Source organism: Sceloporus undulatus, chromosome 4 (assembly GCF_019175285.1).
Source record: "Sceloporus undulatus isolate JIND9_A2432 ecotype Alabama chromosome 4, SceUnd_v1.1, whole genome shotgun sequence".
NCBI classification, from domain to species: Eukaryota; Metazoa; Chordata; class Lepidosauria; order Squamata; family Phrynosomatidae; genus Sceloporus; species Sceloporus undulatus.
The window spans coordinates 123,530,071-123,556,116 of record NC_056525.1 but is presented as its reverse complement, the minus strand read 5'-3'; the positions used below and the strand labels follow the sequence as shown (position 1 = coordinate 123,556,116).

The 26,046-nt window shown below is 38.7% G+C and overlaps 1 protein-coding gene across 3 annotated transcripts in view; it reads left to right on the top strand.

Annotated features, from left to right (window-relative positions):
- TDRD5 (tudor domain containing 5) overlaps positions 1-23,183 on the top strand; it is a 43,795-nt gene extending 20,612 nt beyond the window's left edge. For 2 of the 3 annotated variants that reach the window (XM_042466390.1, XM_042466389.1), the window contains exons 11-18: positions 970-1,036; positions 3,362-3,562; positions 5,985-6,146; positions 6,551-6,700; positions 8,460-8,672; positions 9,705-9,797; positions 21,410-21,572; positions 22,386-23,182. In XM_042466390.1, coding sequence (XP_042322324.1) covers positions 970-1,036; positions 3,362-3,562; positions 5,985-6,146; positions 6,551-6,700; positions 8,460-8,672; positions 9,705-9,797; positions 21,410-21,572; positions 22,386-22,630 — 1,294 coding nt within the window. In that variant the 3' untranslated portion in view covers positions 22,631-23,182. Of the gene's footprint in view, positions 1-969; positions 1,037-3,361; positions 3,563-5,984; positions 6,147-6,550; positions 6,701-8,459; positions 8,673-9,704; positions 9,798-21,409; positions 21,573-22,385 lie in introns of all 3 variants that reach the window. The other variant, XM_042466391.1, reaches the window with a different exon arrangement.
- Positions 23,184-26,046: the final 2,863 nt, after the last annotated feature.

The window sequence follows — 26,046 nt, the reverse complement described above, 5'->3', positions numbered from 1 at the left end:
GGAAGAAATTGAAAGTTTCTAGGAGGGAGTGCAGGAAGAAATTGACAGCATACCAACACAGGACTTCAGGCTGATATTGGTGAATGGAATGCCAAAGTTGAAATCAAAGAAGAATAAAAAATAATACGCAGATTTGGATTAGGCAAAAGAAGCAAAGCAAGTAAGCGTTTGATAGATTTTTGTGAGAGCAACAGCAAATACATTTCTATACCACATATCAGTGCACTTGAGCACTCCCTAAGCAGTTTACAAAGTGTAAGCTAATTTCCTCCAACAATCTGGGTCCTCATTTTAGCAACCTCGGAGGGATGCAAGCCTGAGTCAAGCTTGAGCCCTTTTGCTGGTATTGAACTCGCAACCTTATGGTTTGTGAGTGAGTGACTGCAGTACAGTACAGGCATTTAACCACTGCGCCAGCAGGGCTCAACATCCTATTAATTGAAAACACATTTTTCAAACAACAAGAAAGAAGATTATACACATGGACATAATCAGAAACAAAAACCAAATAGATTATATAATTGGAAGTAAAATATGGTGACGTTCTGTGCTGCTGGACAAGATTAGACCAGGCACCAACTGGCACAGATAATAAATTACTTGTATCAAAAATAAGAGTAAACCTCAAGAAGAAAGCAAAACCAGTCATCATACCAAAATATGATCTAAACAATATTCCATTAGAATTTATTGACAGTGTAAGGAACAGATTTATGCTACGAAGCATAATAGATGGAGAACCAGAAGAACTATGGTCTGAAGCCAAGGACATATCCAGGAAGATAGTTGTGGTGTATGACAGGGGATAGTTAATACCAAATATCCTTTAAGCTTATTTTTGGAGCATCAGATATATGGAAATGGATCAACATTTTTTTCCAATGTAGAACATCTGCATTCAGTTCAAGGTTGCTGAACTGGAGCTTGGCAATAGGTATGAACCTGCTGATTATGTGTTTTGTATTACAGATACTGCTATGCAAAACTTCCTGCTCAAGCTGTCCCTTGTTCTTTAGCCTGGGTGAAATGCACTGAGGTAGGTATCTAACTCCTTTTGTAGTTTTCATCTGAAATGTTTAGGAAATAAAAGCAAAATAAGAAATAAAATCGCATATTCGTGTTTTGTTAAATATACCAGTATATACTCGATTATAAGGCGACCTCACATGTAAGTCGAGGGCAAGTTTTGGGGCCAACATTATGGATTTTGATATGACTCATAGATAAGTCGAGGAAAAAACCTAGGGGCACGTAGCAAAGGGTGTAAATTGAAATTCTTTATTACAGTCAAAGACCAGACAAAGGGTGTAAAGGATAAAGTTTATTGTCTTCATACATAAATGTCCTATTCAGATTGTTCAAATCCTGCAGTCCTTTGAGAGAAAACACCAAAGAGGTGCTACCGCTGCCAGTTTCCTACCCAAGCATTCAAAAAACAAACAAAAACAGAAGAGCATGATGTTGGAAAGAGTAGATGGTATTAGTGCTTCTTTTGGTTGCTCCCAGGATGGAGATCGGAAAGTTAAAATACAGTCCCTACATTGACCCGTGGATAAGTTGATCCAGCTTTTTGGGGTCAATTTTTTGACTAAAATTTCTAGACTTACACATGAATATATACAGTATGTATATGTACTACAGAGATACCCTAAAGACACTAAATCATGTGTGATTTTAAATGCTAAGCAAGGTCAGCCCTAATTAGTACTTGAATGAGAAATTGCCAAGGAATACATGGTGCTATGGGCTAGATTTTAGAGGAATGAACTGGCAAAGCCACCACTGAATATTCCTTTGGTCAGAAAACCCTATGAAATTAATGAGGTCACCAGAAATTAACAGGTGGCTTTGAAGAGACACGTGTGCTGTGTGAGTCAGTTCAGTTGTTTTTATTAGTTGATAATTCAGTGTCAACAGACAGTGTCATAGTGAACTGATGAGAATGAATAATGATGATAATGAATTATCATTTGAATAAAAAGATTTGAAATGACCATGATACTCTTAAAACTTATTTAATTGAAAAATAAAAATAACCGGTATGCATACATTGTGCATGTTCATACTCCAGATATACATCAAACATACAAAGCCATACAATCATATACAATCAATATAACCAGTAACAAATTTAACGAATGTTCTTCCATCACTGTTTTAACCAAACATCCATCCCCTATTCATTACTTCTTTGGACAAATCTATCTTCAGGTCTTTTAGTATTTTCAACATAATACTTCTTCTTCTTGATATATACAGTATCTTCTTAAATTTCATCTCTGCTTCCTTATCTTATGTTGTTTGGAAAATACATTTTAACAGCATATTAAGGTAAAGCAATAACAAATGTATTAATTTGTAACTTCTATATACCTTTCCCACTCAAAATAGTTTCAGTTATTACTGTATGTTTCCCAGTTTCTTTGATAAATACTTGAGAACTCTTTCCCAATCTTTTGCCATCTCCAAATTTGATCCATATTTTAGCTTCTTGGATAATAAGTCCCTTTCCATCATATCAAATAATTTGATGTACCATTGCTCCATCTGTGAGATCTTCAATTAGTGCAGAACATGGCAGCCAGGTTGGTTTCTGGTAAAACCAGAAGCAATCACATAACACCTATTTTAAAATTGCTCCAATGGCTGCTCATTAGTTTCCGGGTGCAGTACAAGGTGATGGCTTTGACCTTTAAAGCCCTAAATGGCTTGGGTCCAACCTATCTTCAGGACTGCCTCCTTCCATATAATCTACCCTGCACACTTGGGTGTTCTGGAGGAATTTATTGCAGCCTATGAAAACTAGGCTGTCTGCAACCAGCCAGAGGACCTTTTCGGCTACCTTTTCGGCTATAGCAGATTCAGAGGGGTAACAGGTTCCGATTTTGATGACTGGTTATCTGTTTGGGAAAGGCCTGCTGGAGGAGAGCCATCACATTACTGGCCTGGGCAGCATCAAAAAAGCTGTTAAGACAGATCTCTTCCGGCAGGCCTTTCCCGAATAGATAACCGGCCACCAAAATCGGAACCCGTTACCCCTCTGAATCTGTTGTACTCATTGTCTGATTTGTTTGTTTCAAAGTATGTTTTAAATTATGAATTGTACAAAGCTTAAAATAAGGAGAAAACTTCACACTTGGAAACAATCTGCCTGAAAGTAGCGTATGACACTTAGCTGTTGGAAAGGGAGGACAGAATGTATGCCCACTAGCTTTGTACCAGAATCCAGCATATGATATCCCTTAGTACTGCTGTCTGGATCTTCCCTTCTGCCTAAGGAAGTAGAAGCTGAGGTGCAGGTTAAATGGATTTTGTTTTTTCTGTTTTCTTTAGGATTTCATTTATCTTTTTTTCCATCCAGGATGACTGGACTGCCAATGCCATACTTGAGTTCCAAAAATTGTGCGGAGTGAAGCTGTTGGTGGGAGTGGTGGATGAATACATAGATGGTGTCCTTCATCTTTTCCTTTGTGACACCAGCTCCAATGAAGATATCTACTTGCACAATGTACTGAGATTAGAGGGCCATGTACTCATCTGCCGAGAGAACATTTCTTCCAAGGTGAAGGGAGGGGAATTGGAGGGGAGGTGATACTTAATAAATCTGCCTGCAGCACAGGAATTCTTAAACTGTCTTGTGACAAGCTATTAGGGTTGAGGGTAAAAATTATCCCATGTATCCTTATGGATAACCAGAGGCTCAGAGTTGACAGTATATAAACTTAAGGATTAAGATGAGGGACAGGAATATCAAAAAGTCCAGGTACCATATTTGTGCCAAAAATACCCATTATGGAGAATGGATTTGTTGCTTGTAGAACAAGTAAAAATGTGTGATGCTTTAAAAAGCAAATAGATTGTTAAAAAAAAGACAATACTTTTCTAATTGGGTATTAAGATAACACTATACTTTTAGTTTCACAACTAAGTATTATATCTGTACCCATCTATCCCCGTGGTGGTGAACCTGTGGCATGCATGTCCTTTCTGGCACATGAAGCTGTCTCTGAGGGCATGCAGCTGAGGACAAAACCCTGGCGCAGTAGAGAAGGAGACCTGAAAACGCAGCTCCTTTTTTGTGTGTGTGGAAGCAGTGTGCTCTGGGTAATGTAGTCAATGGTAGCGATCCTCACTCCCATTTTGCAATACATTCTGGGTAATGTACAGTTGGTCTCAAGCCCTTCCAGGGTGGTAGAGGTTCCAGGGAACATAGTACTCTCTTCCTTTGGCCCCTGCTGCCCTGGAAAGCCTTGGGAGAAGCGTCTCTCAAGCCCTTCCAGGGCGGCAGAGGTTTGGGGGAATGGAGTGCTCCATTCTTCTGGCCCTGCTGCCCTGGAAAGCCTTGGGAATTTTGTTAGAGGGTGATTTGCTATCGCTATCCTGAAGCTGAGAGAGTGTGTCTTGGGTCCCCCCAGAAGTCCTGCCCCTAGAGGTCCCAACCCCTAGCACTGGGTGACTCCCAGTGTGGGAACGCCACTGAATTTGGGTACTTGGTCTCTAAAAGGTTTGCCATCATTGATCTATCCTATCTAGCTTTACTTATCATAGGCCCAAAAGAGATGGGCAGATGGTGATGGCTTCCAGTCGCTCTGTGGGCATGGCATTTACATGATGCACACACCCAGAGCACCCTGAAGCTGCCCCAGGGCCATGCCCCTTAAGGTGGCCCAAAACCAGCCCCAAAAAGGAGCTGATCTTTTCTGCTCCTATTTGGGGCCATGGCAGGTGTTTGCCAGGGCTATTGGGCTTGGAGAGGCTTCTAGCCACTCCTTCCTGCCTATCTGCTTCACCCCTTATATGAGGATGAGAACAATTTTAAGGAGCAAGGCTATAGGTGTATGTACATCCTCTATAGATATTACTTCCCTTTTATTCAACAATAATACTCTGTGTCTTTAAACATTTTAACATTTTTTCAGTTTTTATTTTCAATCTTCACTAATAATTCTTAGTTTCCTATTGCTGCCATTTATTAAATTTATTTATTTATTTATGTTTGTTTGTTTGTTTTAAATTTAATTTTGTAATTTTAAGTGGTTTGTCAAGCCTGCCCAGATCAGTTGTGTTAATTTGTCATCCTCCATACAGTCATACATCTTCCAAATCCATTCTGATGTCTCTGGTATTTCTTCATCTTTCCATTTTTGGTATAGATTATTCCAGCTGCTGTTACCATGTAAATCAATATTTCCCATGACTTTTTTCTAATTTGGCATCTAACATTCCTAGTAAACATATTTTGAAGCTTTTACGTATTTTAATTTATAGAATCTCTGTAATTAATTTGTGTATTTGAGACTTTTTACATAACCAGCACATATGGTATAAGGCACTTTTTTATTTTTGGCACTTCTAATATCTGTTTTTGATGTTTTTATACCGATAGTCTATCAGGTGTTAGGTACCATCTGAATTGCTTTTTGTAAAAAATTCCATTTACATCCATGTACAAGGTATGCTTCAGTCTCTTCTGCCAAGTGTCATTGTTGTTAGTTTGGTATATGTTGATGTTTAGTTCTTGTCTTGTTTTTAACTGTGAATAGAATGTTGTATGCAGTTTTTGAGTGTTATTAAATAAAAGTTTTAAAAATACAAAAAAGATTACAATTTATTTGCATTATCCATCCATTTTCAGGGATAAATTAGTTTAAAATTGAAGCTTTCACTTTTGTACAGTTTAAGCTGTATAGTACAAGTCTATACAGCTATTTTCTAAAACAATCCACAGCTCTCCAGTGTCCAGAAATTTATTTTAGACTTCATAGAAACCATGGCAAAGCAACCATGGTTTAACATTATATCTGAACTGATGGATCTTTCTTTTGACCATTGCTTTCCCTTCAGGACAATACTGTGCCATAGTAATGTGTATGAAACCGAGTTCTAGGAATGAACAATCAGGTGGCTCTACATATTGTACATTTTGAAATTCAAACTGCATTGAGAAGTGTGCAAACTATTTATTTGTCTTTGCCTTTTAATAGGGTTTCCAAAATCTAAATCCTACAAATCTGTATATGAAACCCAGTCAAAAGCAGAAGGCTCATTTGAAAGAAGAAGCAGTTTCCTTGTTTCAGCAGGAATCCTCTGGTGGCCTCGCAGGCACAACAGATTCAGGGTTGTGCGAGAGTGAAGTGGTTATCCAGGTGGGAAATTCTTGAGTTTAGTAACCCGTCCCCTTCTATTTTCTTTTAACTTCTTAACCATTCTAAACTCTGTTGTGCCAAATATAGTACTGTTGAAATATCTCTTAAAATATCTAAAATATTAGTCAAGATCACAAGAGCTTGCAGTGTATTTCTTCTTCTAAAACATAGCAAACTGCCCTTGAATCTGAGGAAGGGTTTTCCAGAGTAGTTTGTAAAGCAGCATGAAGGTTTGCTAATCAAGAATACAAGTCTAAAGCTGCCTTGGTGGACCATGAGATGTGGGTTTTTGTAGACTTGCATTGTGTTGTCATCCAATTGTCATACTCTTCATTCAGTTGAATTTTTTGTTTTGCGCTTTATAGTAAAAACAAAGTCTGACAGAAAATGCTTTTTTTTTCTAGAGATTTGATACGAGGGAGAATTCGGAATCTGACCAGTTGGAGAAGGGTTCCAACAGCTTTATAGATTGTAATGGTTCAGGTGACGTCCAAGAATCATGCCTCTTCAAATCCTGTTATGAGAATTCACGGCTAGAGCAAAATGAAACTAAGGTGCTGAAAGAGAGAGTTCCTTTTAAAAAAGGTTACAGATCATAGACAAAAAAGCATTTAATAGTATGTGGAGAGAAAACTGTAACATCATTAATGCTTCCCAAAGGATTCTTATTAGACAGCCATGGGGAACTTCTGTTGAAATTAGAATTTGAAAGGACTGTATGTATTTCTTTGGGAAAGAGCTAATCAATGGAGAGCTTGTTATTTTTTTATATTTGCAGATGTGCTGTTTTTAAAAGCCATTTACTGTGTAGCTAGGTCATTTAGTGTATATAGTATAAAAACTTTGTCTCACACTTCAGCCAAAAGATTCCAAGAACAGCTTATTATTTTAATTATTTATTTGTTCATTAGTTCACAGCCTGTCCCCAAGGCAGAGTGTGCCAGATAAAAAATCCATTAAAAAGAAAATCCATTTTCACTAAACTAGTTTTACAATATACAGTCAGTCCAAACAATACCAAAGGCCAACTCTGGTTTTGAGAACCAAAGTCCATAGAAGCCAGGCTTTCTTGGCTGTCTTCCAGAAACTAAAAAGATAGGGAGCCAGACTTGTTTTCCTTAAGAGGTAGCTCCACAATCGAGAAGCTGCTTAGAAAGAGTGAGCCTCTTGTTGTTTACTCAATAACCTGAGGTCCCAGTGTGATGGGAAATGCATCAGGGCTTCAGTTGAGGATCTTAAATTCTGGGCAAAGTTGTAGGAGTAGATAGTTCTCCAGATATTCTGGCACCAAACCATTTTTGATTTTCTGTGTCTAAACTATCACCTTTAATTAATCAGTATGTGGTTTCTACACTGCACACCATTCGGCAGTATTTTGCACTGATGGTAGCATTTTCATTTTTCAGAGAGACCCACATGCAGCACACTACAGTAGTCTAATTAGGAGGAAACATCAGAAACATTAAAAAGTTGGAAAGCAGGGGAAACCTGCCCTGTGCCCCAAAAAAAGCTCTCCAGAGAGTTGATATTCTGTCCTGTAAAAGTGGTCCCCCTTAAGACAAACCAGAAGGAAATCCGGAGAAAAAAGAATAATAAAATTAAAATTAAAGCATAAAAGTTTGTGTAAAGATTATCACCAACAGTCCCAGCTTAAGACTCAGCTTTAGTTTAACTGGTGGCACGGATTACTGCATTTGATGCAAGACCAGCAGGAGGAAAACACATGGTCATTGTTGAAGAATACAGAATCTTTCAAGCTGAGTGTTATCTCTTGGCCTGTAGGAGCTGTAGACAAACTGTAGTTTAAGATCTAGTTGGAATCTGGTGCTCGTCCCTCCTAACTAAGGGGTTTCCTATTTCATCCTGGTAGGAGTTTACTTTGTGTGCATGTGTCTTCAAGTTGTCTGTTGACCTATGATGAACCCATGAATTTCATGGGGTTTTCTTAGGCAAGGAATACTAAGGGGTGGTTTTTCCAATTCCTTCCTAGCCTACAGCACCTGCTATTCCTTGGTGGTCTCCCATCCTGGAAGCTAAACAGGGTCAGCCCTAACTAGGACTAACCCTGTTTAGCTTCCAGGATCAGACTGGATCTGGTGCCTTTAGGCATTTTGCCCCAGAAGTTTACTACAGTGCATTATAAAGTGTGTTCTGTGTTAAACAATATGAATACATGTAAATTACTTTCAGTAAATAGTATTTTGTGGGAGGTTGTCCAGTCTATGAATTCTGTAAAGCTAAACATGTTAAATAAAAGCTATTTTCCATCTTAAAATTGTCAACACTATAGTCATGCCCTGAATATATTTCTAGGATATAGCATCTGAGATGCCATACTTGGAACCAGTGTATTTATGCAAAGAAATTTGGGATGAGAGTTGGATACCTTCTGAATATTGTGGAGAAAAGAAAAATTGTGATACTGGTGCTGATTTGTGCTCAGATACTGCGAGATCTTATTGTCAAGCACCAAGTAACAAAGAAAGCAAGAATGATACTCAGCACAGCCAAGATGTGACACATGAGGTAGTAGTTCAATGTTGAGAGGAGAACGATAAGCAAATGGTCATTAATGATGTTGCAACACTTTCTTATGTTATTGTATGCCTTCAAGTTATTTCCCACTTATGACAACCCTAAGGTGAATTTATCGCAGGGTTTTCTTGGCAAGATTTGTTCAGAGCAGGATTGCCTTTGCCTCCCTCTGAAGCTGTGAGAGTGTGACTTGACTAAGGTCACCCAGTGGGTTTCCATGGCTGAATGTGTATTTGAACCCCATTCTCCAGAGTCATAGTCCAGTGCTCAAACAACTTAGCCACATTGGCTGCTTACACCCCTTAGCTATGTTTATTGTTTCTTATCCTTATGGATGTGAATGGATGCAGTGCTTTTAAAGGTTCTAAAGATAATAGCATTTATTTATTTTAAAATATATCCTGCTCTTTAAGGAATAAAGTGTAAATGGTTAACATGTTAAAAACAATAAAGAATCAGATTTAAAAAAATTAAGCAAGACCCAAAAAGCAGAATGACTTCAGCAGTGGTACAATTTTTTAAAAAAAACCCACAAATCATCAAAGCACCAATGAAATTGACAGCAAAAATGTCTTGTGCAACAACTGTTGGTGTCAGATCCCTGTTGAAAGAGACAGGCCTTCGCGTAGCACCTGTTAGCATATAGTATTATAGTTTGGCAGGCCTCCCTATAAGGGGAGCCTTTCATTACATCAGTGCCACTGCTAAAACGACTCTTCTAGTAACTTCTGTCCTTCATTCTTCTAGGCCATTGTTTCCACTGCTGTGCTGAGATCTGTTAGACAAAATGATACAGCAGTAAAGAGGAAAGATATGAAAATCTGAACTATTCCAATCCTCTTAAACTCAATCTTTTCTAATAGCATTTTCCTGCCAAATACATATACTTTACTCAACTTACCCGTTTCCTGCATACTATTTCTCTGTACACAAATTTGAATTTATTTATTTTTTTATGTTTTAGTTTTTGGTTTGGTTTTGGTTTTTTTGTTCATTTTCAAAAATGTGTTAAATCATTTCTAGAAGAAAGAGGAGACCTTGAGTGCTGCTGAGACAATAACATGTCCTAATCTGGAACCTCTGAGCCTAATCATGGACTCATCTGGAAGAACTGAGGTAAGTTTATTTGTACTGTCTTAACTTGAAATAACTATGGCACTTAGTAAGAGAGGGTACATGCTTCATAACTCAGGATAGAGGTTGGTTGAAAGTTATAGCATGTTTTTCCCCTTCATGGAGGTAATTGTACAGTCGGCCCTTCTTATACACGGATTCAAGCATACACGGTTTGAAAATGTTCAAAAAAAGTATAAATTTCAAATATCAAACCTTGATTTTCCATGTTTTATTTTGCTATGTCATTATATTTAATGGGACTTGAGCATACACCAATTTTGTTATCCATGGGGGATCTTGGAACCAAACCCCAGCGTATAACAAGGGTCCACTGTATGTGCCTTGTTGCTTCTAAGTCTAAAACTGCAGTCTGATGATGCTTGAAAATGGGCCTCCAGGGATTAGAGTGATGATGTTTAAGCTATCTCATCTTTGTCCCTCCCCTATTGATCCTGGCTTTCTATATAACCTTTGTTATTTTTCCGTCTTCAGTCTTTTTCCTTCAGTGGTAGGGGTTATCCAGCAGTGATAGCTCACTGCTTTCAGAGGCAAGCTGTGATTTTTGGTTTGGTTGCATTCACTGGGAGGACCCCTACCACTTCCATTCCTGTTTGCGTGAAGGTAACACACAGGGCCTTGCAGAGCGCTAGTTCTCCACATGCAACTAATGTATTGTCAATGACTGTCTTGCCAAGTTTGTGATCCTGATTGTAGAAATTCCTGCTGTATGTCATAAGGAAGACGCGACTAAAATTTTGGTGCAAGCTAACTTCTGGCAGGAGATTATGCAGCACAGGGAAAAAAGGTTGCCCTTTAGTTGACAGCAGATCCAGATTTTCTGTGTGAAGAAAAAATCAAGCTCTGGCTATTAGAGAAGCTTTACTTCCGGATTTCTTCCTTGTAAGGGGGCACCAGCTGTATCCTAAACAAGGAGAGTCCTCCTTTCCACTGACCACAGGGCTATCTGTCTGGCACAGAAGGAATATAATCAGGTTCTTCCAAACTAATTATGGCAAGAATGGAGAGGAAACAAGTAGCAACCCTTCAAATTCTGCTCAAATTCAAGTTTGTAGCAAGACAGAAATTTTGTAGTTGATTGTCTACAAGAGATGTGTACTATGTCTTAAGGAAACTAGCTTACTATATTTGTAGTTTTTACTAAAACATTGATTCCATGTGGTTGAGCTAATTTACAGTTTATATAAATAAAACCTGTATGACTTCCGGGCAAGATGGTGCCGTAGAAGGACACAAGTGAGGGGTGTTCCCAAAACTTTTACCTTCATGGTGATGGAAAATGAGGGAACTGATTAAAGAATTTGAATTGTTTGATGTTTGGAGACATTTATAAAAAGAAGCTAAAGGCTATACTTTTTATTCTGCGGTACAAGATTCTTTTTTTAGGATTGACCTGATGTACGCAACAAAACCTCTTCTGCCCTGGATACTATCTATGGACATATTGCTAAAGTGGACTTCAGATCATAATCCTATCCAGATCAAACAGAGGAAAAGATTCAGACTTTAACTTGAGATTACAAGCAGACCTACTTAATAAAGAAGACAATTTAAAGATAATCAAAGAAGCATTAACATTATACTTTAAAGAAAACACAGCGGAAGGGGTGGCACACAAAACGATTTGGGACGCAGGCAAATCGGTCATATGAGTAATACTAATTAAGCTACAGTCAGAACAAAGGAAAAAAGAGAGAGAAGAAGAAAAAAGATTGACACAAGAACTCTGAGTCAAGGAAGAGGAGTGTAAAAGATCCGGAGAAAAGAAATTAAAAATACAAGTAGAAAATATTCAATAACAATTAAAATTAAATGCAGCTAATGAGATTGCAAAGAAACTTTGAAAGATTAGACAACTTACACTTTTGAGTTAGGAACAAAGCAAGCAGACTATTGGCACACAAACTGAGAGAAGAACAAGATAAAAAACTAATTACAGAAATATTTAATAAAGGAGTTAGAATTACAAATCCAAAACACGTTCAAGTATTATTTTGAGAATTTATATAAAGAACAGGAAAACAATGCAAAGGGAGAGAAGATAACTAGATACTTAAACAACTCTGAGTGCCCTAAACTAAGTGATGAAGAATGAACTGGTCTCAACCAAAAATTTAGCACGGCAGAGATTTTGGAGGCTATAAAGAAAATGAAACAAAACAAAACTCCAGATCCAGAAGAGTTCCCAGTAATCTATTATAAGGAAATGGAGAAAGAACTTGTAAAGCCATTAAAAGACACTTTAAATGAGATCCTTGGCCACAGGATCCCGGATTCCTGAAAAGAGGCATACATCTCATTAATTTCCAAGGATAAAAAGGATATAAGAGACATCAGGAATTATTAATACAGACTATAAAATATTTACCAGCATAATTGCAGAAAGATTGAAAAAAATAATGAAGAACATCATTCATACAGATCAAAATGGCTTTCTGCCAGGCAGGAATTTGAGAGATAACATTTGAACGACTCTGGATATTCTAGAATATTATGAACATAACAACGAAAGGAAACTCACCTTAATTCTTTTGGATGTGGAAAGGTGTTTGATAGGGTCAACTGGCAGTTCCTATTAGCAACCATTGAACGAATGAATATGGGGAACAATGGATTAAAGCGATCCACAGTGAGCAGAAAGCGCAATTAATCATTAACCAAGAAGGATCGGAACAATTCAGAATTGAAAAAGGAACTCGCCAGGGGTACCCGCTTTCTCCTCTCCTTTTTATACTGGCTTTAGAAGTACTAAATATGAAAATAAGAGAGGAGAAACATATACAAGGGATACAAATTAAAGATCATGTCTTCAAATTAAAAGCTTATACTGATGACATAATTTTATATTTGGGTGATTCTTTAAATAGCATACATCGTCTTCTAGCAATAATACAGGAATATGGAGAAGTAGCCAACTTTAAAATTAATCAAAATAAACTGTAATCCTCTCCAATAATATGTCAAGGGAGGAAGAAAAAGAACTCAGCTTAATATCTGGCTGTAGAGTAGAAAAAAAGGAAGATTTGGGTATACAACTATCTAAAAGAAACTTGGACCTTTTCCAAAACAACTATGGAAAAACTTGGGCAGATATTAAAATCAACTTGGAAAGATGGTCTACTCTCTCTCTCTCTTTCTCTCTCTCTCTCTCTCATTCTGGGAAAATTGCAGCCATTAACATGAGCATTCTACCTAGGCTTATCTTTTTGTTTCAAAATCTGCATACTGTATTTCGAATCACACTGCCACCACCCAGTCAATTTATAATAACCTTTCCTTAACACACACTGGGACTTGTTAAGGATTTATAGTTCCCTTCCCTTTCTGAACTAAGCAAGCGATAACCAAACTAAGGTACATGTAAAGAAGTGTAGGAAAAGTAAATACTTTTAAAGAAAATATTTATTCTATTAACAGAAATAATATAAATCATACAAGGTCTTTTGACCTTGCGGGTAGAATACGTATAGTTATCAGATACTCATTTCAAGCAAGCCAACAGAAACAAAATTAATAAGGCCTAACTGTTCTAGCTGACACATTCCTAAGTACTGATACAGAGATAGAATCTTCTGGCCTAGATGGGTTTGAGATGTAGTTACTAGCCTTGTCCTAGCACAAACTACCTTCCAAGTATGCTTTCTTGACACAGGCTCAACACTGCAGTTTTTCCCAATCGGCAAGACCCACATCAAGTGAAATACTCTCACTTCAGACTCCCCACTACAGAAGCTCCTCCAACTGATCTCAGAGGCCTTTTATATATTATATGGCACAAGGTGTTGAAGGAGAGAGACCTAGAGCAAGAAGAGATAACATGATTACATGGGCCCAGGATCTTGGGAAACTGATACAATTGATAGAATTGGAAAGAGCAATAAGGAAATCCAACAGCTTTACTCTCTGCCAAAATTATAGGGAGAACTTTTTCAAGATGCTTCACCGATGGTACATCATGCCACATAAACTCAAAATCATTTACAAAACAAGCAGCTCAGACTGTTGGAAATGTCATAAAGCAGATGGTACATTTCCACATATGTGGTGGAGATGTCACAAAGCAGAAACATATTGGAAAAGAATAAATACTTTACTAATAGAGATCACTCATATAAAACTTTTGTTTAATCTTCATCTTTATTTATTAAACATGCTACCAGAGCTTGAACAGGGGAAAAATAAATCCAGCAGATGGATAATCTTATACATGATAACCACTATGCTAAATATTGGAAGAGAGAACAAATTCCAACAGAAGAGGAATCGCTGATCAATCTAAATGAAGCCATGCAGATGGATATCTTAACCGCCCTAATGAAGGAACAAACTAAGGAAGAAGCTGAAAAAGACTGGCTATGTGTACAAGAATATAAAAAAACTAGACAGGGTAAAACATAAAATAAAGTCAACCTCTTAACTGTCGGATGTTCTCCTACATCTTGACAATGAAGGGAACTTCATTACTAACAACACCAGAGTCACATAATTTATCTTTGTTCTCTTCTGTTTTGAGAGATGGTGGATAATCATTTAGAATAGATTTATAATATAAAATGTGAATATATAAATGCTTTACTGTTAAGCTGTAAGGATGATACTAATCACAGCTAACCCTAGCAGGCTAAACTTTAATCTTCATAATATTCTGTTTTTGCTCTTCTCTGTTGTGTGTTCCTCTGTTGTGTGTGTTCTCTTGCAGAATACAAGAGAGAATATCTACAACTCTTTTTTGTTGTTGTTCTTGAATTAAATCCAAGACGGGGAAAAAAATCTTAATTTTTAAAGGAGATGTAAACTAATAAGATAAACTTATTTACCTGGAGGTATTATAAGACTGAAACATAGAATCATAGAGTTGGAAGAGACCACAAGGGCTGACCAGTCCAATCCCCTGCCATGCAGGAGCTCTCAATCAAAGAGCCCCCTCTAAGGAAGGAGACTCCACCACTCTCCATTGAGGGAGTGTGTTCCAGTGTCGAACAGCCTTTACTGTCAGCAAGTTCCTCCTACTGTTGAGGTGGAATGTCTTCTCCTGCAGCTTGCATCCATTGCTCTGGGTCCTAGTCTCTGGAGCAGCAGAGAACAAGCTTGCTCCCTCCTCGATATGACATCCCTTCAAATATTTAAACAGGGCTATCATATCACCCCTTAACCTTCTTTTCTCCAGGCTAAACATACCCAGGTGAAGGGTCTGGAAACCATGCCCTATGAGGAGCTCCCTAAGGCGTTCCTCATAGGGCATGGTTTCCAGACCCTTCACCATTTTAGTAGCCCTCCTTTGGACACGCTCCAGTTTCTCAAAGTCCTTTTTGCATTGTGGTGCCCAGAACTGGACACAATATTCCAGGTGGGGCCTGACCAGAGCAGAATAGAGTGGCACTATTACTTCCCTTGATCTAGACACTATACTTCTATTGATGCAGCTAAAATCACATTGGCCTTGTTAGCTGCTGCATCGCACTGTTGACTCATGTTCAGTTTGTGGTCTACTTGGACTCCCAGATCCCTTTCACACATAGTCTCGTTCAGCCAGGTGTCCCCCATCCTATATCTGTTCATTTCATTTTACCTTGCATTTCTCAGTGTTGAAATTCATTTTGTTAACTTTGGTCCAGCTTTTCTAGTTCAGGTCATTTTGAATTTTGATCCTGTCCTCAGGGGTATTAGCTACTCCTCCTAATTTGGTGTCATCTGGAAATTTGATAAGTATACCCCAATTCTGTCATCCAAGTCATTGAAGATGTTGAATAACACTGGGCTCAGGATGGACCCCTGTGAGACCCCACTGGTCACTTCTCTCCAGGATGAAAAGGTGCCATTGTTGAGCCTTTGGGTTTGGCCAGTCAACCAATTTCAAATCCATGTAACAGTTATGTTGTCTAGCCCCCATTTCACTAGCTTCTTTGCAAGAATGTCATGGGGAACCCTGTCAAAAGCCTTACTGAAATCAAGATATCCACAGCATTCCCTTCATCTACCGAGCTGGTAAATTTATCAAAAGAGAGAGAGAGAGAGAGATTAAATTTGTCTGGCATGACTTGTTTCTTTGAAACCCGTGTTGACTTTTTGTAATTATGGCATTGCTTTCTATATGTTCACAGACTCTCTGTTTAATGATCTGCTCTAGAATCTTTCCTGGTATAGATGTCAGACTAACTGGACGATAATTGTTGGGATCCTCTTTTCCCCCCTTTTTGAAGATGGGAACAAGGTTTGCCTTCCTGCAGTCTGCTGGGACTTCTCCTGTCCTCCAGGAATTCTCAAAGGTTATTGCCAATGGCTATATTTGCCAGTTCTTATAATACCCTTGGATGTAGTTCATTTGGTCCTGGAGACTTATATTCGTTTAGATTAAACAGGTACTCCTGTACTATCTCTTTACTTATTCTTTGCTGAATTTCCCATGTTCTGTTCTCTGCTTCATTTTCCTGAGGCTGAGTACCCTTTTCCTTTTCTGAGAAGACTGAGGCAAAGAAGGAGTTGAGTAATTCTGCCTTTTTTCTGTCCTCTGTTAGCATTTTGCCATCTTCTCCACATAGTGGTCCTACCATTTCCTCCTTCTTTTTGCTGTGGACATACCAAAAAAAGCCCGTTTTCTTGTTCTTAACCTCTCTAACAAGCCTGAGTTCATTCTGCGCTTTAGGTTTTCTGACTTTACCCCTACACATGCCTGCTATTTCTTTGAATTCCTTTTTCGTGATTTCCCCGTTTTTCCATTTCTTATACATGTTCCGTTTAAAACTTAGCTCAGTTGAACGTTCCTTAGTCATCCATCCTGGTTTCTTGAGACATCTCCCATTTTTTTTCCTCATTGGAACTGTTTGAAATTGTGCCTTCAGTATCTCTCTTTTGAGAAACTCCCATCCATCTTGAACTCCCTTCTCTTTTAGTATTCCTGACCATGGGATCATCTCCCGTATTTCTCTTAAGTTTACTAAAATCAGCTTTCTTAAAGTCTAGAATACATGTCTGACTATGCTTGGCTTCTCCTTTCTATCATATAGCAAAATCCAGGAGAACATGGTCACTTCCACCTAAGGATCCCACCACTTCCACCCCATTAACTAGGTCATCTCTGTTGGTTAGGATCACATCCAAAATAGCTGATCCCCTTGTTGCCTCTTCCACCTTTTGGACAATGAAATTGTCTCCAAGGCAAGTGAAGAATTTGCTAGACTTTGAGGATTTGACTGAGTTTGGATTCCAGCAAATATCAGGATAGTTGAAGTGACCCATCACTACTACATCTCTCCTTTCTGAGTGTGTGGTCATCTGTTCTAGAAAGGCATCATCCAATTCCTCCAGCTGACTTGGAGGTCTGTAGTAGACTCCCACCGTAACATCCTTGTTGTTTTCCTGCCCTTTAATTTTTATCCAGATGCTCTCCACCTGGCTTCCAGGATTGATGTCCTGGATCTCTTCACTGGTGTAAATGTCCCTGACATATAAGGCTATTCCTCCTCCTTTCCTGTTTGGCCTATTTCTCTTTAAAAGGTTATACCCCTGTATTTCTACATTCCAATAATGAGATCCATCCCACCGGGTTTCAGTGAGGCCTATTATATCATATTTGCTTTGTTGTACTGGGAGTTTGAGTTCATCTTGCTTATTTCCCATGCTCTGTGCATTAGTGTAGAGACATCTTAAACCATGGGTTCACCCTACTTGCTTCCTGAGCAAGTTTTTTGCCTCCCACTTTTGGGTCCTTGCACTGTTTGTCTTGTTCCCTCTATGACGGTTTGGCTATTTTCTCCAGCCCTTTTGCCTTCCAGAATACTGTCTCCCTCCCCCACATATCTCAGTTTAAAGCCCTCCTGATCAAAATTTTGAGACTATTGGCAAAAATGTTTTTGCCAACTGCCGTGAGATGCAACCCATCCCTTGCCAGAAGTCCCTCCTCATGGAACCTCAAACCATGATCCAGAAATCCAAATCGTTCTTGGCGGCACCATCTGTGGAGCCAGTTATTCACCTCTACTATTTTCCTCTCCCTTCCTGGGCCATGCCCTTCGAAACAAATCACTATAAGCTAGCTTTATATGGCGAGCTTACCCACCTGACCTCGTGTAAGAAATACTGTTCCAGTTTCTGATCACTTTATAATTGTATTGTATTGCTGTATGACAATAAGCTAGTTTTAATGTAATTATTTTTATTGTATTTTATTGATGTGTTCTTGTATGTATTTTATGGGTTGTAATCCCACCTCGATCCATTCAGGAGAGGCGAGAAAATATAAATAAATAAATAATTATTATTATTTGTCTTGTTTTTGTCTTTGTTTGCTTGCTTGTTTTTCTGTCTGTTATCTTGTATGTATATTTTTGTATATTGTGGCGTTTTTGTATGTATTATTTATTAAATTTAAATGAAATAAATAAAGACTGTACCTGAATATTAACTATCTCTACTGTTTGGGATGAATTACTGGTAACTATTATTAACTATGATTGTGTCTCCTGTGTGTTTATAGTCCTCCTTATTCTGCTTCCTGTAATGGTTGTCCTGTAAAGCCACTTTTCTATTGCTTTTGTACTTTATATGGAAGTGTTTTTGTAGCTGAAAAATGAAAACATTGAGGAAGATGAGGTTGCTACTCCAAAAACCAGTGAACATGCAATAAAACACCACAAAATATAAAATGGAATGGAATGCATTTGTAAGTATGCAGTGATCACATGCTAGGGAGCTGGGGTTATTGAGCTTTTCATAGAAAACTCAAAAGACAAGCAGCGGACACATTAAATAATGCAAATGTCTGAAGCGGCATATAATACCGGAATGTGGAATGTGAGAAGCATGAACCAAGGGAAACTAGAAATAGTAAAAAAATTGAAAAAAAGAAATGGAAAGCTTAAACATAGCAATACTAGAGCTGAGTGAGCTAAAATGGACAGGAATGGGTCACTTTGATTCAGATAACTACACAATGTTTTACTCAGGAAATGAAAAGACACAAAGAAACAGGGTGGCCTTCATACTAAGGGGAGATGTGGCAAAAGCATTCAAAGGACAGAATGCAAAATCAGACTGAACCATGTCAATAAGGCTTCATGGAAAACCTATAAATATTATCATAATCCAAGTGTATGCAACCCTTTAAAAAAAAATCCTAAAACACCATTTTCACATTCCACATTGTTTTATTGCATATTTCATTTGTTGTTGTTATTTGTTTATAAATTGCCATCAGTTTACATAGCTCATTTCTATGGAATTCTGCATTTTGTAGTTTGTTGTTGCAACAGAGGTCCCTGACAGAGGCTACATAGCTCACAAAACTATCAATCCCAGATTTCTATAGGCCTGTGTCATGGCAGTTAAAGCAGTACCAAATTGCGTTATTTCTGTCATGCAAATTAAACCTATGTCTCTGAATTCTTGCCACTTGGAAGAGAACTTAGGTTTTGGGTCTTTCCCCCAACTCCTATGGGGGAGGAGGGGGGAGAAAGAAGCTGCCAAACAGCTATGAGAAGAAGAGGGACTCCCTTCTACTCTAGAAAGCATATCTAGTGGTGGCCGTGGTGGCCATATAGCAAAGTACAATAACATCCAAAATCCACAAAATAGTGATATCCTTTTTAACTACCCAAAAATGCATAAAATAGATGATGCAAGCTTTCGAAGCTCAACTGGCTCCTTCATTAGGCAAAGGTATTAAAAATCAAACAAGAGAAAAGTATCGCCGTTTTGTGAATTTTGGATTGCTGTACTTTGCTGTAAGGCCAACATAGCTACTCGTGAATATGCTTTCTAGATCTGAGGATACTGCATTTTGGTCACAACATAGGAATGCTAAACAAGAGGGAACAAAGGACGGGGGGGGGGGACTTAACTCTTTGAGGTCTTTACCTCCAACAAAGGTAAAACTTGATTTTTTTTTTTTTAAAATGAGACAGTATTTGATGTGTTTTAAGCAGCATCTAGAAGTTTTTCAGGTGTGACCACACTGAGACTTCCTAAGAAATTCAATATTTTCTGGCAAAGGAGAGGGCAGATAGCTTCACACAGGAGAAAGAAAAAGAAAGGGGGTTTCTCATTGAGTTGCTAATGGACTTATTTGCTAATTTTATTTCCTGAACTTCACTTCCAGAGCCCATATGGAGAGCAAGAGGGAAGAGCAGCTCCAGTCCCATGCAAGCAACTAACAGGAAAGAGGGACTCTCAGAGCTTAAGGGTTCCTCCCCCCCTTTTTTTTTCCTTCAAACACACACACACAATTCTATGGTGGGGGAAGCTAGAGGAAAGGGAAGCTCCAGTCCCAAGCAAGCAAAAAGTTCCACTATGCAGGCAGCATCACCACACACTTCCCAGGATACAACAAAGTCCAAGCCTCTTTTTGCCTCCTTTCACTTCCCACCTCTGGGCTCTGGATTTGGCAACCTGCACAGTACCACTCAGAGCCTCAAGGATGGAATGTTGATGAGTTTTCTCCTTGGGTTTCACTCCTGCATTCAGGAATCTGGGATCTGCTGCTTGAACTGGGCAGGACATTTTTCAGAGGCTTCAATCCAGGGTTTTTCCGGTTTTTCAGCAGCAATGTAACCCTGTGCTGAACATAAAGAAAACAAAAATAATGACCATTGGAGGACCTATACAATGAGAAACTCAAAATAGTTAAGAGGTTGCATCAAACATTGATTAGAATTGAGAGTGCAGTCAAGAAATAGGAAGACTAGGAATGGGTACGGAAGCCATGAAACAGAAAATATCCTAAAGAGTAACAGGGAACCCTGGTAGCACAGTGGTTAAATGCTGGTGCTGCAGCCATAAGGTTGTGCGTTCAATCCCATGGCTCCATGGTTTACAGCCTTCCATCCTTTCAGAGATTGGTAAAATGAGTACCCAGGTTATTGGGTACAATTGGCTTACAAATGGTAAGGTGCTTAGAGAGTGCTGAGTTCACTGATAGGTGGTATAGAAATGTAATTGCTAAAGATATACAACTGAGCACCAAAGGTAGACTTTTCCAAGCCATTGTATTTCCCCATCACCATGTACCGATGGGAGATCTGGACAGTGAAGAAAGTGGATAACAAAATCAATTCATTTGAAATTTAGTGCTTGAGAAGAGTGCTAAGGGAACTCTGGACAGCCAAAAAGACAAACAAATGGGTCTTTGGACAGATCAAGCCTGAAATCTCCCTGGAAGTCAAGTTGACAAAACTGATGTTCTCATACTTTGGCCACATCATGAAAAGGCATGACTCATTAGAAAAGTCAATAATGCTAGGAAAGATGGAGGGAAGTAGAAAGAAGAAGACTGCAAGCTAGAAGGATGGATTCAGTTAGGGAGGTCAGAAGTATGAATTTGCAGGACCTAAGCAGAGCAGTGGAGGAAAGCGGGGCATGGAAATGTCTCATTCATAGGGTGCCATGAGTTGGGATTGACTTGAGGGCAGTTAGCAGCAGCAACAACGTATGCTCAGTTGTATGTTCTTCAATTTGCTTCACAAATTTCACTATGCATATTATATATACTCATGCCATGTAAGTGTTAATCTTCATTTTTTCCCCTTTTGGCCTGACAATCCTAATTGCATGGATTTCTTTATGGATTAAACCAGCTTTCTTTCTTGTTCAATTGGTTACAGGCAGCAAGCTGCCTTGGAGCTGCACCTGATTCTTTGTCACAAACACTGGATGAATTTTACATCTCAATTGCCCATTCTGAGAAATTTGGAGAGCTTTGCCAAGTTGGTGTGGATGTGAACAGTTACACTTCTGAATCTCTTCCATCAACATCTGCCTTACATGGTACTTGTAGCATTATGGCATAAGTGCATAAATCTAGTTATGTAAATCCTATTGGAATAGTGATCTGGAATTTAGTAACATTAAGTTCTGGAAATCTGAGTTATGATTGTACTGGATCTCCCTTAGTTAAGGGCAAAATATAGTGTTATCCTTTTTAAACAAGTCTGTAACTGCTAATCACACAAAATGAGATGCAACATGTATGACAGTAATGCCATCTTTATGTTGAGGTTGTGATGTTTCTAACCACATGAGATGTTTCTTCAAGTTTTTTAGCATATCAAAAATTATTGTAGGATATGTCCCTTCTCTAAGAAGCAAGGTTCTATAAGTGGTGCTGATTTAAAAGGGTGAACTAACAAGATGAGTGAGGTGTGGGAGGAAGTGTGAGAACCCTACTACCCCGAGTATATTGAATACTTTCTTATGCATAGCAACTCTTCATTGCTTTACATATAGGAGTATAGGTCCAATTTACACTTAGTTGTAGACACATGCAAGCAGCTCCCTCATTGTTCAATTCCACACTGAAAAGTTTGATGAGACCCACAAGAACAAGTTATTTTTGTCCCCCTCTTCCATGAGCCTTGCTTGTCCCCTACTGATGGTTTAGTTGATGGGAAGAGGGAAATAGAATTTGTTCCTCGCATAATGTTTTAGGCTGCAGATGGTGTGAGAGAGGTGTAGAATTCGTTCTTTAAAAGCATGAAACAGCAAAAATGTGACTTATCTATGGTTTGTCAAAACAGAGAACCACATCTTAATCATGTGAGTTATATAAGACCTGCTGGCATTTCCCTTGTTATTATACAGGAGAAACTTCTTCAGATGAGAAGATGGATGAAGCTTCCAGGACCCAAGTAGTTGCCTTGTGTAGCCCGAGCTGCTATCGTGGTGACAGGGCCGTAGATCACAATGCCTTAGTGTTCACTGCTGAGCTTCAGGGATCTCCAACCTTCTGTGTCCCTTGCAGCCCTGCTGTAGCTCTGGGAGCCTCTGCCCGCTTAGCCTCAGCTGGTGGCTATTTCTCCCTTAGCCGGAGGAAACTGAAGACATGAGGAGAACCAAAGATGAGTTGGTTTTCTTTTGGAAGGCTTCATTGTTCAACTGCTTCATTGGACTGACTCAGTGGTTAAAAATCCTTTTTGAGGTTGTAGAAACTCTACCTCATAATAGTTTAGATTCTAGTTTCAGTTTGGTCTAAATGCTGCCTTTTTACCTCTTTTTTCCATGTTTCTTTTATACTGTTATATAGTTTGGTTGACTCTTCTATTTTTAATATATTGGTTTCAAAACAAATTTGTGAGTTGTCTCATTGTCATGGAGAGTTGAGTTCACTATATGGTAATGTGCTGGATATTCTGACAGTGTCATGGGGATTTCTTTCCTAGTATGAGTAAAGTCAGGAGTTGAAGAGCAAAGAAGTTTTATTTAAAGAATCGCCCACTGCGGGCACCAAAATCAAAAGGATGGTGAGCCCTGGGTAACAAACAAACAAAGCTTTTATACGTTTGGAAACCTTACCTTTTCCACAGTACAGACAGGCCAAAATAAAGCTGCTTCGGGTCACTTTGGAGGTATGCTGTTTAAATGATGCATGCATCCTGAGAGGCCAGAAGCCGCACCAAAGTCCTGAGGAATGGAGTGTGGCTTTGGCACGGCTTCCAGTCTCTTAGTGACCCAAAGCAGCTTTATTTTGGCCTGTTTGGGCCTTATGTTCATCTGCATCGTAAGCAGTTTTCTTTGTTCTTTCTCTGTTGTAATCATTTGCTGAGGGTGCAGGACAACAAAATGTTCATATGCTCCTGTTTGTGTTTATTTTGGATGGGTCTTTAAATTCATACTTTGTGGGTTCTTCTGTCACACTTGGCCAGTTACTTTTGGAGGCAGAAGCTGGACAGCATAGACTCCTGGTCTGATACAACAGGACAAGTTCTTGTCTTCCAGCTTCTGACAACTAGATGGCACTCAAGCACAGAACATTGGCCACGGAGAGGTTGTCTTTGCACAATTTCCCTGGTAATTCCTGAAAGATACAGTAAAGTCCTGAAATCAGGAGGAACCACACTGATTCTGTATTTGATTCTGTACTCAGCATTCTGATATTCTAAGCACCAATAAATCAGGAGCTAACCCTGTGTTTTTACATAATGAATGTGAGATGTTGTGTTTTCTAGTTGTGGGTTACTCGTCCAGTTCTTTTTTCTATGTAAACGTTTTTCATGAAAGCTAAAAATGTTTTTGGGCTGGTGAAAGCAGTTCAGGTACATTACAAACGACTCAGAAATGTGTGTTTAAAGGTTACTGGAGAGTGTGCGGATCCAGAAAGTGTGCACATATATCATCCTCTTCATGTTGATCAGGAGTGGGCAACTGTTACAAGGGGGCTGCCTATTATTATTATTATTATTATTATTATTATTATTATTATTATTATGCTTTATTTATAGAGCACTATAAATTTACAAAGTGCTGTACAGTTAAAAAATAGAATTAAAAAATTTAACCTGCCTAAGGCATACATTCTACAAAATTAATTTAACATAATACATATTAATACATATTAACATTAAATAATAAAATATAGCAAGCAACAAATAAAAAATAAAGCTATGATAATAATCAAGGCTTCCAGGACACCTCGGAGGACCAAACATACACACATTAAAATTAAATAATTTTTATTTGCTTCAATTGCCCCTCAGGTGTCCTCTAGGGAGCATTTTGATCATGTTTTTGAATCTCTCTAATACATTTTAGGCCCAGGAGAGGTCTTAAAAAAAAAACAAAACAGGATGATCCCAACATCACTCACTTTTTTTTTAATGCCTGGGAAGCAAAACATAGCAATTTTTTGATCCCTGGGGAACCAAGTCCACCCATGGGCTGTACTGTGGCAACCCCTATGTAGTCAATTCTATCTGCAAGTTTAGGACTACCTATTGCTAGTGATGTAAATCGCTCCCCCCCCCCCTTTACTGCTTCTTTTGAGGGATGGGAAATGTTACTACTCTTCTTACTCCTTTGTAAAAAATGAGATATTTCAATGACTTGCCCTCATTCGGGAAGTTTGAGAGTTCCTGACAGATTCCCAAAATATGGGAAGCCAAAAATCCCCCAGAGAACATTGGCTCAAGTTATGCTGCTAAGACTATTTGTGTAATGTGTTATATTAAGCCACTAGGGGGTACTTGTAATTTACATATCCTTTGCTTATGTTGAGACTGAGGGACACCTTTAACAAACAGTGTCTAAGTATTATGTTTCTTTTTCAGTCACAAAGTTCTTAACATTAGAGAGTTCAGGGTTTTTTAACGGCATAAAATAATCCATACACATGGTTGGTGTTTTTGTTTTGTTTTTTACACGATATGTTTTGTAAAATTTCACTCAGATTTGTTGTACAGTATGTGTGTGTATATGAGCTAAATTTTGTTTTAGTGCCAACTGGAGTAAACCTTTTAAATCCATTGGATTTATCTATGTGGTCACAATTCAGCGATTTTCTAGATGGAACCAGCTGATGTTTCCAAAATAATTTTGTCCCTTTCTGTTTGATGGTCAAAGGTCTGTGTGACTTGCTATTTCCCCCCCCTGTTGTTCTGCTATAATCAAGTTGCTCTGCCTGCCCTAACCCTGAGAAATCTTTCCCCCAGAAATCTTTGGCTTTTTGGTTATTTGCCCATCCTCATAGGAAAATACTGAAGTAAAAGGAGGGAGTCTTGAAAGTCTTTCAGTCTGTTCCGCAAAGAAAAACTTTTGCATGACAATCACCTTACTTCAGCAGTACTCTCTCTTATCCTGAGTTGTCCTGCCTTTGAGGGCTGCCGTGAAACCTTTCTTGTGACAAGTAGAGCCATGATAAGAACATTGGAAATGATATTGTGATTTTGTGGTAGCGAAATCACATACACAGGCTTGCTTTTACATTTGCTTTTGGATTAAAAAAAAACAACAACAAGGAAAGACTATAAGAAAAAAGCTCATATGTGGAATTTTGTGCTGTGGCATAAGGGAATGGGTTCTGCTCAGCCATGGTCCCTTATAAAAGATGGATGGGGGAGCCCACCTGGGTCAGATCCCTTTCTTCAGGCTGGCCCTGCCGGCCCAACCTTTGGGATCCTGACACTCACCCTACCTTTGTTCCCACCTTAATAATTCTTTCCTACATTTGGTAGTTGGGCCTCAGGGTGATTTCTTAACAGTGGACCTGTGCCTGTGTGGCTGTACTGCAGCCACTCACTCAAAACCATAAGGTTGCGAGTTCAATACCAGCAAAAGGGCTCAAGCTCGACTCAGGCTTGCATCCTTCCGAGGAGATTGCTAAAATGAGTACGCAGCTTGTTGGGGGCAATTAGCTTACAGTTGTAAACTGCTTGGACACTGCTAATTTGGTATGAAGGGGTATATAAATGAAACTGTTTTGTTTGTTTGTACGCATGGCTTGACTCCTTATCAGGCTGATAGAGATAAC